Here is a 13,151-nt window from a genome sequence, read left to right as displayed (position 1 = left end):
ATATCCGCATTGGTTTCACGGCCAAAGTGTGCTGGAACACGGGGATAAAATTCAGCCTGTTCGTTTGGTCGTATTCGGCTTATCAGCTAACGAATAATATTTTTCTTTCACACTAAATTAGTCAACAATACTTTTAGCTATGGTTTATAAGCCCAGCAAGCCCAAACAAACAGAACGATTATCTTCTCGTTATTAACACTCATCGAACACATAAAAGGCAACACGCCAACAACACGGTGTTCTCGGACACGCCATATCAGCCCCAAAAATACTATTCCAGGCTTCGCCGCTTCGGCAGTAAGAAGAGTTGGTTGGGATTGAGCAAAAAAAAAACCCCCGAGATCGCACCTCTCCGCGTGGCGATGCGTGGAGGAGACGTAGCAGCAGCGGAGGCAGGGTCCCCACGCTCGCCGGACCTCTACGACCTCTCCGACGACTCCGACTACGCCGCCGCCGCTTCCGACCACACGGTACTGCCGCCACCCGTGATTAACTCGATGCTACCGCAGTTTATCTAGCTTGCTCCCCTGCGCGATTTAGGTGCGGCGCGAGCGGATTCGTCGATTAGGTCACTGGTTCCCGTTGGGGGTGGGGTGGACTTGGATTGCTTCTCTCTTATGTTGGGGTGGGGGAGTACTCTTCTTCGATGCTAATCACAGCTGCAGTTGCCCCCCTCTCTGTATGCAATAGGATTGCAGTGGCACTCAGTACAGCTTCTGGTATTCTGTTGGTTTCGTTGGGGATGCTTGTTGTGGCGAGGAGCCTACCTGTGTTCCCTTTAGATTGAACTGATACCTGTTTGGTGTTGGAAGGCGATGCGGACTGATCCGGCGGACAGAGGCTCAGTGGAGACGGCGAGGGTGGACGTGGTATATGAGAAGGAGCGTGTGACCATCCACCCATCGCAGTATGGCTCCGGTCGTATCAGCGGGAAGCTGCGCCTGTTTCTGCAGCAGGGATCATTGTTCCTGGTGAGTCATTCCAGCTGATCTCCCTGAGCCATTAGCGTTCACATACATACGTGGTTGATTTTTATATCTACATATTCACTGAGACAATCGAACATTTTGCTAAGAACATAATGACAGCACTAGCAAATACTCAAGTGGGGTTCATATTGTAGCAGGCTGCAGGCATGTTAGTTGCCATATCCTAATCTCAGGCCTTTTGAGTTTCTTAGGATGGTGAATAACATTGCTAAATGAACCACAAGTTGTTTGTCTTTTGTTGTATTTTGGTCATTATTATCTGTGCTAGTAACTAGTCACATGCTACTATTTCTATCTCGTGTTTCTCATATACGGCCTGTTCGTTGGTTGGTTTCTGGTGCTGGTTTTATGTGAGAGGAAAATACTGTTGGTTGGCTGGTTTGGGCTGGTTGAAACCAACAAGCGAACAGGGTGATAGTTTCAGCTATATATGTGATATTTCACTGGCACAGTTTACATTTTGAGAACCCACAGGGCCTTATTGCTTAATTGCTATATGGATATAGATTTAGCAATGATTCGTGCGATTCCCTTGTTGCTCCCTTTTTATTTTCTTCCTTTGTTGTTGTTTTGATCAATATTTATGACAGAGTTGGGAGCCAAACGAAGGAGCCAACTCTTTGTCAACCAGTTCAGTCGGTGTGGAAATAGAAAAATGTATGCCAGCACAGTTTGTTTGTTTGTTACTATCATTAATCATCTGGCATTTGGCAATAAGGACAAGATGATGCCTTACTCTCTAAACTTCGTGATCCTACGCAGATAGAAATCTGTACACTATCAAGGCCTTGCCTTTAAGTGATGTACGCTTCATCCGTAGGTACACCCCAACATTTGGATTGGACTACATAATAATTGTTCTCTCATCAGGTGAGATGTGCTAGCCGTTTGTTCTTCATATCATTAGTTTGAAACCCCACATGATTAAATTGCTACTGCCAATTGATTCTGCTCTACCCTGTCGACACATAATAGCATTTCTGCTTCTTGTGTCTAGATAAAAAAAAAAATCATTTTATGCACATGCTGACAGAAAATTAGAGAGAAAGGGATCATGTTCATTTATTTTTACCTACTAACTTTTGCAGGCCTGGCTTTTCCTCCATTCTATTTCTACAACGGTGGAATTCGTGAATTGTTCGCAACGCTGAAGCAGCACGTCTTCATTATCAGGTTTTCTTTTCTGTTTTAATGGTTCTAAATACATAATAATAGTGGTCCATTGTTTCATTTATATTGCCCATAAACTATCATTTTGATTTCTCCATATGGAAAAATAATGTTACTTCCACTAAAGTGGCTGAGTGTTCTTTGTATGCATGAATCATCCATATAATAAGGCAGATAAATTATACCACGTGAATCTACAGTTCTACACTGAAGGAGATAACTACAATTGTCGAATTAGCAACCTATGTATAGAGTTTGTTTAATTATGAGTTTCTAGCATCAACTCATTCAATTGAAAGGTAATTAAGTTTGAAACATTGGAACTTTTCAACTATAGTGACCAAAATCCTGATTGCAGACCTAATTTCCTTATGCATTCCCCCCTGAATGTATGATTCAAATGTTTTCTCTTCTATTTCAAGGTCGGATGACGATCCTAATGTTTTTCTCGTCAACGACTTTCAAGATCCCCTTCAGGTGTGTTATCGTATTCTAGTTCTTTCTAGCCAAATAAACCACTCTCAAGTCTCAACTCATCATTGAACTTAATTCTTATCAACTGGAAGAGTTTGTAAGTGTACCTGCCAAATTGTTGTACAGTGGGAAATCTTTTCTTGGTTAAGTTTGAACTTCAATGTGAAGTAACTTAGCCTGTTCTCTGAAAAGTTCTCTTTCCTGACGCAAATGTTTCCCAGTTTGAAGACTAATTCACCTTACTTGGTCACATTGCAGAAAAGCTTGTCGTCCTTGGAGCTTCCAGGAGTAGCCTCTGTAGCAAATGCCATGTCAAGACAAAATTCACTCAGTTTTACTGGGTCAAATGATGAGTCCAGACATGGGGCAACTTCTAGCATGTCTCAGTATAGCTCAAAGCAAAAGCACAAATCAAATGACCCAGGTCGTGATCTTTCAATTCAAGTCTTGGAGAAATTCTCATTGGTTACTAAATTTGCACGAGATACTACATCAAGCCTCTTTCGAGACAATAGTGGTGCTAATGCTTATGGACGGCAACAACATGAATACATTTTGGACAATAAAGCAGCTGATAAACATAAAAATCAGTATATAACTCCAGAAAAGGCTTCTACACCCTCGGCAACAATCGAGGTAATGCATCTTGCATTTTATGTGGTATAGTATCATTAAATTATGACTGGAAGGCATTATTTACTGCATACTAAATCAGTACCAAATCTTCAAATCTGTTGTGCATTTGTGTATTTGATCCACAATTTGGCACAATTACATTGCCAGTCAGGATCAACGGACCATCTGATATTTCTAGTTCAAAACCACCGTGGGTTGATCTGGAAACTAAACCTCTGATCACCCAAGTCATCTCTAGGCTTGTAACATCAGTAAATTAGATAATTTACCTGAGGTTTATTGGCTAACTGGGGATAGTTGTCACCTAGCCAGGCTAAACCTTCTGCATATTAATGCTACTGTGGAAAACTGGAAATATTTCCAGGGGTCAAGTTTTTGACATCTATAAATTATTTATAGTGGAAAACTGGAAATATTTCCAGGGGTCAAGTTTTTAACATCTATAAATTATTTATAGAACATTTGCTCACAGTTTAGTTGCAAACTATGAGTTCACAAAAAACTTTTAAATGAAAACCATTACTCACTTGGTTTTGTCTTCTGACCTTTGATGCCCGCTGAAAGCTTTAACTGATTAGCCTTTCATGATTGCAAAATGCATATTCATCAATGTGTAACATCAGCTTATCCACTCTTTTGGCAGTCAGATCCATTACCTCTGGTATGGGGAAAACAAAGAGATCACCCGTTAAGTGTCGAAGAGGTAATAACTCCTTGATTTCTGATATCTTCGCGTTCTTCATTTCAACATATTTATATTTATTTATTTAAATATGTTTCTTTAAATTGAATTCATTCATGACATTAGAAGTCCATGCTGTAGTAATTCAAAATTTTCATTTTTAATGGGAATTACAAAAATATACCCTGTTTCAATGAAGTTACAGAAATAACATGATGTCGCCCCTGGGAAAACAAGTTTCACTAAAATCGCCTAGTGGGAAAACAAAAACATGATTTTATAAAAAAAAAATAGTCGTTTCCTGGGAGAATGAGTTTAGAAATTGGCTGTCCAATAAATGTTTTTTGAAAATCGTCTGTCCATGAAATGAATTCCAGGAAACGCTGGCCAAATTTGGAAAAAAAAATCTTCATTGCCAGGGTAGCCACTGCCCTGCCTCCCCTGGCACCAGTCCTTTTTGTCAGTCTGACGGGCACACCGCCGTGCCATCTGCAACACCTGCCCTCAACACCAACCGCCCCCACCAACCCCCTGCCTCCTCAGGTGCCAGACCTTTCCAGCAGCCCGTTGGCAGTGCTGCACCGCGCCGGCCATGATGCAGGATGCACGGCCACCCTGCACCAGCACCCGCCCCCATCAGCACCCGCACAGCGATCGTGCCGCTCTCCAGCAGCTGCAGCTTACTATGCCGCCGCCTGGCCGAGGTCCAACGTGGAAAGTGACGCGCCCGAGGTGTGGTTCTGCACAACCCTTATCCGTTAGAATTCGGCCTCTGACCAAACGATTTCTTTAAATCGTACTCCAGCACTATGAAATTCCAAAGTCGTTCCCTGGTAAAAACAAGTTCTGTGAACATGTCGGTTTTCTGTTGTATACCTAGATCTTGTTTTATGTTAGTGCGATCACTATCTAATTTCGTTCAACGGTTGAACGAGATTTCAGTTTCGCTTTACCAACGGCCAACGTCATATTATTTTTGTAATTCCGTGTATCCATGGTATATTTTCTGAATTTCCATAAAAAATGTATTAAGAAATAAAAAATCCATAGTTATTCTGTGATCATAGCAATATGAATTATTAGTTTACTTCTAGATCCATAACCGAGTCCATGTGATGCATAAGTTGTGAGTTGTGATTGTACATTGAAATGAGTCCAAGATGAGTTTTCTGGTATATGTTTTAGCATAAAGTACAATTATCATTAGGACAACTAAGTTTCAGGCAAACTTGATAAGCATGTCCCCAGGTTCACCTCTGGCTCAGACTCTAGGGGTATACAATTTTATTTTTAACTTATGGCTTGCATTCCAAGTAAACCTTTAGGACAGTGATATTCTAACGGAACTGTTGCTCAGTAATTTTCAAAACATGCTTTTACTGGCAGAAGACCTAAATTCTTGGATTAAGTTGATATGAATAACACAATTTTTTTTGAAGATATAGATAGGTAAGTACATGGACCTAAAGCTTGTCTGTAATATTCAGCCCATATGACTTGTCCCAGTTTAAACTTTTTTAAACCATCTAGCAATATCTTTTTTGTCAGTATCAGTTTTCCTCTTTGAAATCTTCTGATGTTTGCCTGAAAAATCTTTGGACAGTGGGCAGCTTTCTTAGATCCTGAAGGTAGAGTCATGGATTCAAAGGCACTGAGGAAAAAGGTTTTCTATGGGGGAGTTGATCATGCTTTGAGAAAAGAGGTCTATACTTAACACTTGATCTGACAGTTCGTAACTAGCGAGACCTGTTTTTCTATAAATATATTCTGATATTGGACATATAGGTCTGGAAATTCTTGTTGGGGTATCATGAATATGATTCAACATATGCTGAGAGGGAATACCTTGCTGCCATGAAACGAGCAGAATATGAAGCCGTAAAATCTCAGTGGAAGGTTAGTGGTTCACAAGTGACCCATGCTGGTATTACATGTTCCCTTCCACAGTATGTTGGCATTACATTATTTAGTATTTGCCACATGGTTTGGTGTTAACTCTGGACGTATTTTAAGAATCTGAAACTTTTGGGAGCCTAGGCATCAGTTCCCTCCTTGTGTGGGTCCTTCGATCATCAAGTAGGGGTTTCTGGATATATCATGTCTATGGAGTAGAGCTTGAGTTTTCAGAATGAAATGCTGTCGTTTTTGGGCAGCTGATAGGGATCTGTTCGATGCATTTTTTTAGCTCCTCTATGTTGGAACAATGCTTTCACATTTTGGGACATACTTTACACTTCATTTACTCAAGTATATGCATGATTTTCCTTGATACCATTCTGCAGAGTATCTCAGCCACCCAAGCTAAAAGATTCACCAAGTTTAGGGAAAGAAAAGGCCTAATTGACAAAGATGTGGTATAAATAATTTCTCTTTTCTATTTGCCATTCTGCACTACACTGTTGTAGCTTAACTGATGCTTTGATATTTTCTCTATCAAGGTGAGAACAGATAGGTCCATTCCCTATTACGAAGGGGATGACAATCAGAGTGTTGTAGTTCTACGTGATATTCTGTTAACATATTCCTTCTACAATTTCGATCTTGGTTATTGCCAAGTAAGTTTTTTTGTCTTGCACAACATCCATGTAAAATGATTTAAGCTTCCTGTCATTTCTGTGGGAACACAAAATACACTGTGTCTGTTGGCTTCTACTCCCTCAATTCTCTTTTACAAGGTGCAGTTTGACATGACACAGTCTCCCAAATTACACTTTGACCATTTATTTATTTTATATTATATTGTTTATACTTATAAACTTATGATAATCGGATAGTGCATTTGGTTACAAATCTAACTGTATCAAGTTTGTATTATAATGATAATTAAAAAATGTTAGCTAAATTATTGGTCATTAAAGTTTGAATCTTGGTATGCGTGTGCACCTTATAAAAGAGAATGGAGGGAGTACTAGTTATGCTAAGTCACATCTTAGGGCTGATGCTTGAATAGATTATTAATGCTTCTTTTTTTTCTCAAACATGCAGTAGAGCTGTGTATCATTATATTTAGAAGAAGGGGTGGGGGGAGGGGGGAGAGCCCTTGCGACACACTCATACCATGCAATAGATGCTTAATTCTCATGCTCTTTTTAGACAATGACATCATACATATGCACACAATATTTAAAAGCCTTCAGATTTGTTCATTATTTAGGTACTTCCACTTTTAGATATACCACTGCTGCTGCTAATTTGTTTACTGTCAGGCGTGCTAACAAGAAGGAATTTTCCAGGGCATTTACCTTATTTCTGTTATACTGAGTTACTGACTTCTTCAATAGCTTTGTCGATAAATTTTTGTTTGTTCTTTTATACGAACCCAGTAAATGTTGATGTAATTTTCTCATAATTTACATGATATACAGAGCTTATCGTTTGTGGTTCAAATGCTCAACTTGAAACTTGGAGTCCATGTTATTTTTTGGCTGTTGTCTTCCTGTTACTATACTACAATGTTGGTGTATTCCAGGGAATGAGTGACTTTCTGGCTCCCATACTTTATGTCATGGAGGATGAGTCCGAATCATTTTGGTGCTTTGCTTCCCTGATGGAACGTCTAGGCGCCAATTTTAATCGTGACCAGAATGGCATGCATGCTCAACTACTTGCATTATCCAAGGTATATAACATATTCATCTGCCAAGTGCTGAGTGAGCAGCTAGTAAGCAGCATCATGTTGCTCCTTTTCCATTCTCTGATGTTGCGTGACAGATTCAAAAGTTTGTCACATCCTGTATTAGGGAGACGTGCAGAACGTGGGGGGTTGAGGGTGTGTGACTGAATGGATGCCAAACTTCACATTTGAGATTGGGCACGCCGAGGATGGCAGCGCCCAATCTCAAGGCCTGGAGGAAGATGAGGATCTCTCCTGATAATTATTGCTTGCCTTTGATTGATACATCTCATGTCCTTATATAGAGAGGCTTACTTGATGCCTAAGCAAGCTGGCTTATCTTATCTCTGATCCTAACCCTAATGGGCCTCTCAGACCGCCGATCTGACCCATAGCGGCCCCCCCTCCCTCCCTTTTTTTTGAGCAGCTCGTCCTCGAGTTGCAGCATAACCGTGGCTTGACGACTCATCTCAACTTGTCACAAACCTATCACCTGAAGACAAGCCTTTTACATCTCCTCTTAGTGTCTTATTCGCTACTAAAAAAATAAAATGAGGAACTATCTTTATTTGTTGTGCCATCTGGCCTTCCTGACTGTCAGGTGGCCGGGACTAGCACATCCAGTCCAAGATTTGTGGGCCAACGTGGCATGATGGTCCCCCTGGATCCCATGGAAGCAAACCAACCATGATATCACGGTCATTGCCCTTCAGTAGTAGTACCGCACAGGAGATCACATGTTCCTCCACGCACATAGTGCAGATGGACTCCGAGCTGGGGATGTACTCCCCGCCTTCATGCAGATCCAAGTGATGAGATTGTAGCTGTCCTATCCGCTGAACTTGACCATGTATGCACAAATCTATTAGTGGGGACAACTTGCATGCAGCAACCACCCCTCCTCAGGGAGAACACGAGCTTGTAGATTCCATTGTACAAACACTTGTTTCCATGGCCATAGCGGAAGCATCGGGGACAACGATGCAGACAAACAAGTTCATGGAAACACCATGTAAGCTACGAACCAGCAGCTGCTGTAGCGCGGTGCTTGATCAGCCAGAGAGTCTCACATGATGCGCTGCCTGCGCCTGGCGCTTCACCATGAATGGCCTAGCTGACTGCCTGTGAGGCATTATAATCTCAATAGAATTTTGCTTAGCTAACTTAGGAGTGCAAACGTGCTAGTTCTTGGATTATGTCTATACTGTTCTTATGTCACTGTGCATCCATCTGTTCCTTCTCTGGAATTGAGCCATATCATGGAAATATCATTGTACAGCTTGTTACAAAATTTATTTTAAAATGCCAAGTTATTAAGATCTGGAACCTTTCGCATGCTCTTGCGTTCGAAATTTCAATGGTTTGACACTTCAGTATTTATCATACCATTGTTACTTTGATTAACGCCTATCAGCTTAGTGGGCTAATTTTTTTTGTGTGTGCCTCAGCTTGTGGAGCTTCTTGATCCTCCATTGCATAACTATTTTAGGCAGAATGACTGCTTGAACTACTTCTTCTGTTTCCGCTGGGTTCTTATACAGTTCAAAAGGTAATATTTTCTTCTCTTTTTAAGTTACAAGTGTTTTGCATATGCATGTGACATATCAGTTTGTATTCCATCCTTGAACCATAGCTTCCTTGAAATGTGTCCTGTTTCTGTCTGTGTGATATGTATGGGTGGGGCAGGGATTCGGGGGTTTTCTTGATTTGCGTGAGAAGATCTTCTTAACAAAATGCCCGGGGCCTGTCTTACCCCCCTCTCCCCCAAGGTCATCTTTTTTTTTCTGTCACTGTAGTACCTACCCTCAGACTAATTTCCCTTTTTATTTTATCAATTTTCTACAACCAAATTCACGGACCAGTAGTGCCCCAGACTAATTTTCCTATGCTTTTTTGACTGGAGAGCTGCATGTCTCTGTGAGAATAAGTAAAAAAAGTATCAGCCACTTAAAGGAACCTTTCAAAGACCAAAATCTACTCTGCTCAAACTTGTCAGACTTCCTAGCCCTTTTGCTATACCTGTAATGCACAGCTGTTCTTCATCGGCAATCTCTCTAATCACTGTTTGCTATGGGGGAGGAACCATTTGCCTGGCCATGGATCATCAATCATGATGTTAGTAAATTTGTATTACCTACTTCATTCGTGGAAAAAAAAACACCTAGGTTTTGCCGGTGCATAACTGAAATTAGGTGAGTTCAGACTTGATCTAACCACATGGCAGGTCTTTTCTTTTTCTTTTTTCTTTTTTTTTTTGGGTGGGGGTGGAGTGGTTGGGAGGGCTTATTTTAACTAAGCAACTGATCTATTTTATCTAGCCACGAGCAGTTGACCAATTATGTAAATTGAAGAAAATGTGTCTTACCAGTCAGGCATCAGGTCTCATTTTTTTTAACTCTAAGATGGATCAATTTCTTATGGATCGCAGGGAGTTCAGTTTCGACCAGATCATGCTTTTGTGGGAAGTTCTGTGGACCCATTATTTGTCAGAACATTTCCACTTGTACTTGTGCGTAGCAATCTTGAAAAAATATCGTCAGCGGATAATTGGGGAGCAGATGGATTTTGATACCCTCCTTAAGTTCATCAATGAGCTCAGTGGTCAGATCAATCTTGACCGGGCTATCCAGGACGCGGAGGCATTATGTACTATTGCAGGAGAAAACGGGGCTTCCTGCATTCCACCTGGAACCCCACCTTCAATGCCCATTGAGACCGATGGTGGCCTGTATGTGCAAGAAGACGAGGTCTTGTGAGATATCAGCAGCGACCCTAGAAAATAATTGCACAGAAGCATCACAAGTTTTTATCCTGTAGTGCTCTCGTCGATGTCATAAATGTGATCCGTTGTAAGGTTATACCACTGTGAAGAATCATGAAAAGTTGTCTGTGTATATACTCCACGGGTCTATTTGGCACAGTTCACAACAGCTTCATGAGCTGTTTTATTTACCAAACACTCGTTTCTAAAACAGATTCACTCATGAAGTTATTTTTTTTCCTCTCTCATAAAGACATGAGTTGGGATAAAGCTGAAAAAAGTAGCTTATCCCAGCTTTCTCTCATTTCTCTCTCCATCCATGTATGAGCTCTTGGTGAAGCTGTTTTTCTAAACAATTTTTTTTTCTAAAATAGCTCAGTTTTATTTAGAAAGTTGCTCATGAAGCTGTTTTCTAAAAAAAAAATAGCTTTACTGATGAAGTTGAGCTATGCCTAATAGATCCTTAATAGATATGGGTTCTGTATGGAACCCCAGGTTCCTCAGCTAACATCTGTTCTGCCACCCAACACTTGTTTGGCCAGTTCCTTTGTTACAACTTAATTGCTAAAGGGAGTTCATTCTAATACACCCTCTGTCCAAAAAAATAAATATAATTATGGAATCAATGCCGGTCAAATTAGCTTAATTTGATAAAGTTTATAGTAAATAGTGTTAATATTTATATCTTTAAATAATTTTTTTAAAAATATATTCTATAACTAATGTAACGTTACTTATTTTGTATAAAATGTTAGTATTTTTTTTATATAAATTTAGTTAAAATTTAAATTGTTTGACTCTTCGAAAAACGAGAATTGTATTCTTTTGTAGATGGAGGGAGTACTTTGTTACTTGTACTTCAGGCTCTTCTAAATAAAGTTAAGATGGTATTATAGTTTGTATTTATCACTATATCTCATCTGAAACCCTGCAAGTAATGAGACCTGGGTATAAGTTTATTTCTTCATTTTGTTCTGATGCCTTGTTCAGTCTTCGTGATGAGAACGGTTAAACTGGAAGTGGTTTGTGCGTAAGGGTGGCAATGGGTAAATCCCCATTGGGTATGGTTACCTCATACCCATCTCCGTCATAAAAATTTGGTACCGTCAGAATACTCATACCCGTCATGGGTGGAAAATTTTCCCCATACCCGACCGGGTAAATCATATCCGTCGGGTCACCCGTACCCGTCAACAATTTATTCACACACATAAAAATCAACAATTCAACAGCAACCACCACTAATCAGAGCACATCAAATTAGATAAATAATAGCATATAATAATATCTTCTGCAAATTAAGATTCCTTTCTATTTAGTTTCTCCTCTACATTAGTCATGATTAATGTAGAAGTTACTGATTATAGACATGATTTCGGGAACTTCCAAGTGGAGTATTGGACTCGTTGACTCCAGAACAAGTGATGCACTGCAACACTAAAGAAGAGTGTAGCCATCTTGCAAGTACCCTACCTCCTGTTGAAGCAGCATTGTTTGAATGGGCCATCAATCTCATGGGAGATGTGGTGGAAAATAAAAGCTACGACAAAATGAATGCTCGCAACATTGCTATGGTTTTTGCACTAAATATGACCAAGGTTACTGGCAAGCATATTTGTTTCTCTCTACCTACGTTACTTTTCACAATCTGTAGTCTAACCACGGAGCATTGATCTCTTTTAGATGGCCGGGTATTTTTCATCCATGGGTAAACGGTTACGGGGACTGCTGGAACATACCTATACTCGCGTACCCGATGGGTGAAGGGTTTGGTCCATTTACGTATCCGTGGATAGTGTGTTTAGTCTATATTTAGACCCTAATGGAGTAAATACCCTTCGGATATCCGGTTGTGGGCCCCATTGCCATCTTTATTTGTGCGGAAAGCCTGCTAGTTTTGTCTGTGACGTGAGCTTGGATGCTTCGTTGCACCAGCGTCTCGGCAAAATAATTTGGTCCCGAAATGCGGCTTGAAAAACAGATTTGCAATGATGATGCGCGTACTTTTGGGAAACAAAACAATTTTGCGTGCTCGTTTGCTCGTTGCCATAAGGGTTTCAAGAGCTTATGATTGAACTTCTTTTGAGTACCTTGAAGACCAGAGCGTCTCGATTATATTTTTTAAAGCAAAATGTACAAGCGGTCATTAAACTTGCATGACTGTATCATTTACGTCTCTAACTCTAGAATTTTGATACTTGTGTCCCTAAACATGTACGATGGTGTCACTTTGATTCCCAACTCTTGAATTGAATTTAATTATTTAGGTCCCCCAACTTATACGGCGGTATCATTTGGGTCCTTAAACTTGCATCTTAACACACAAATGGCATTGACGCTGCATGCTAATTGTGTATTGACGTTGAAACCTCTAGTTTGGTTTTGGTGAATTGATAAAACCCTAAGTGCTAATTTATTGCCCCAAGTGATCATGAGATAGGGTAGCACATTCCAATTGGTGGAGCAAATTGTGAAGATCATGATGATGGTGATGGCCACGGTGATGATCAAGTGCTCGAGCTTGGAAAAAAAGAAAGAGAAAAACAAAAAACTCAAGACAAAGGTGATATCCATAGGAGCTCTTTATTTTGGTGATCAAGACACCTAGTGGGTGTGATCACATTTAGGATAGATAGTCGTACTATTAAGAGGTGTGAAACTGGTATCGAAATGCGGTTATCAAAATGTCACTAGATGTTTTAACTCATTGCATATGCATTTAGATTATAGTGAGCGCTAATACCCTTGAAAATATTTATGAAAATATGCTAACACACGTGCACAAGGTGATACACTTGGTGGTTAGCACATTTGAATAAGGGTGGC

At 40.2% G+C, this 13,151-nt stretch overlaps 1 protein-coding gene across 1 annotated transcript; it reads left to right on the top strand.

Moving 5' to 3' along the window:
* Window positions 1–215: 215 nt before the first annotated feature.
* Window positions 216–10,458, top strand: LOC136467603 (uncharacterized). The gene is made up of 15 exons (XM_066466364.1): window positions 216–470; window positions 813–971; window positions 1,580–1,646; window positions 1,752–1,859; window positions 2,078–2,162; window positions 2,582–2,636; window positions 2,892–3,269; window positions 3,913–3,972; window positions 5,555–5,653; window positions 5,737–5,847; window positions 6,234–6,305; window positions 6,390–6,506; window positions 7,421–7,570; window positions 9,013–9,113; window positions 9,993–10,458. The coding sequence occupies exons 1-15, from the start codon at window positions 363–365 to the stop codon at window positions 10,318–10,320; spliced, it is 1,998 nt and encodes a 665-aa protein (XP_066322461.1). The 5' UTR covers window positions 216–362; the 3' UTR covers window positions 10,321–10,458.
* The last annotated feature ends 2,693 nt before the right edge of the window (window positions 10,459–13,151 follow it).

Source organism: Miscanthus floridulus, chromosome 7 (genome assembly GCF_019320115.1).
Source record: "Miscanthus floridulus cultivar M001 chromosome 7, ASM1932011v1, whole genome shotgun sequence".
Lineage (NCBI taxonomy): Eukaryota > Viridiplantae > Streptophyta > Magnoliopsida > Poales > Poaceae > Miscanthus > Miscanthus floridulus.
This window is presented reverse-complemented; position numbering and strand designations above follow the sequence as displayed.

Coding starts and splice junctions, on each gene's coding strand:
- LOC136467603 (XM_066466364.1), top strand. CDS start 363: ATGCGTGGAGGAGACGTAGCAGCAGCGGAGGCAGGGTCCCCACGCTCG. Junction 2,163..2,581: donor CAGCACGTCTTCATTATCAG/GTTTTCTTTTCT, acceptor TTCTATTTCAAG/GTCGGATGACGATCCTAATG. Junction 6,306..6,389: donor GCCTAATTGACAAAGATGTG/GTATAAATAATT, acceptor TTCTCTATCAAG/GTGAGAACAGATAGGTCCAT.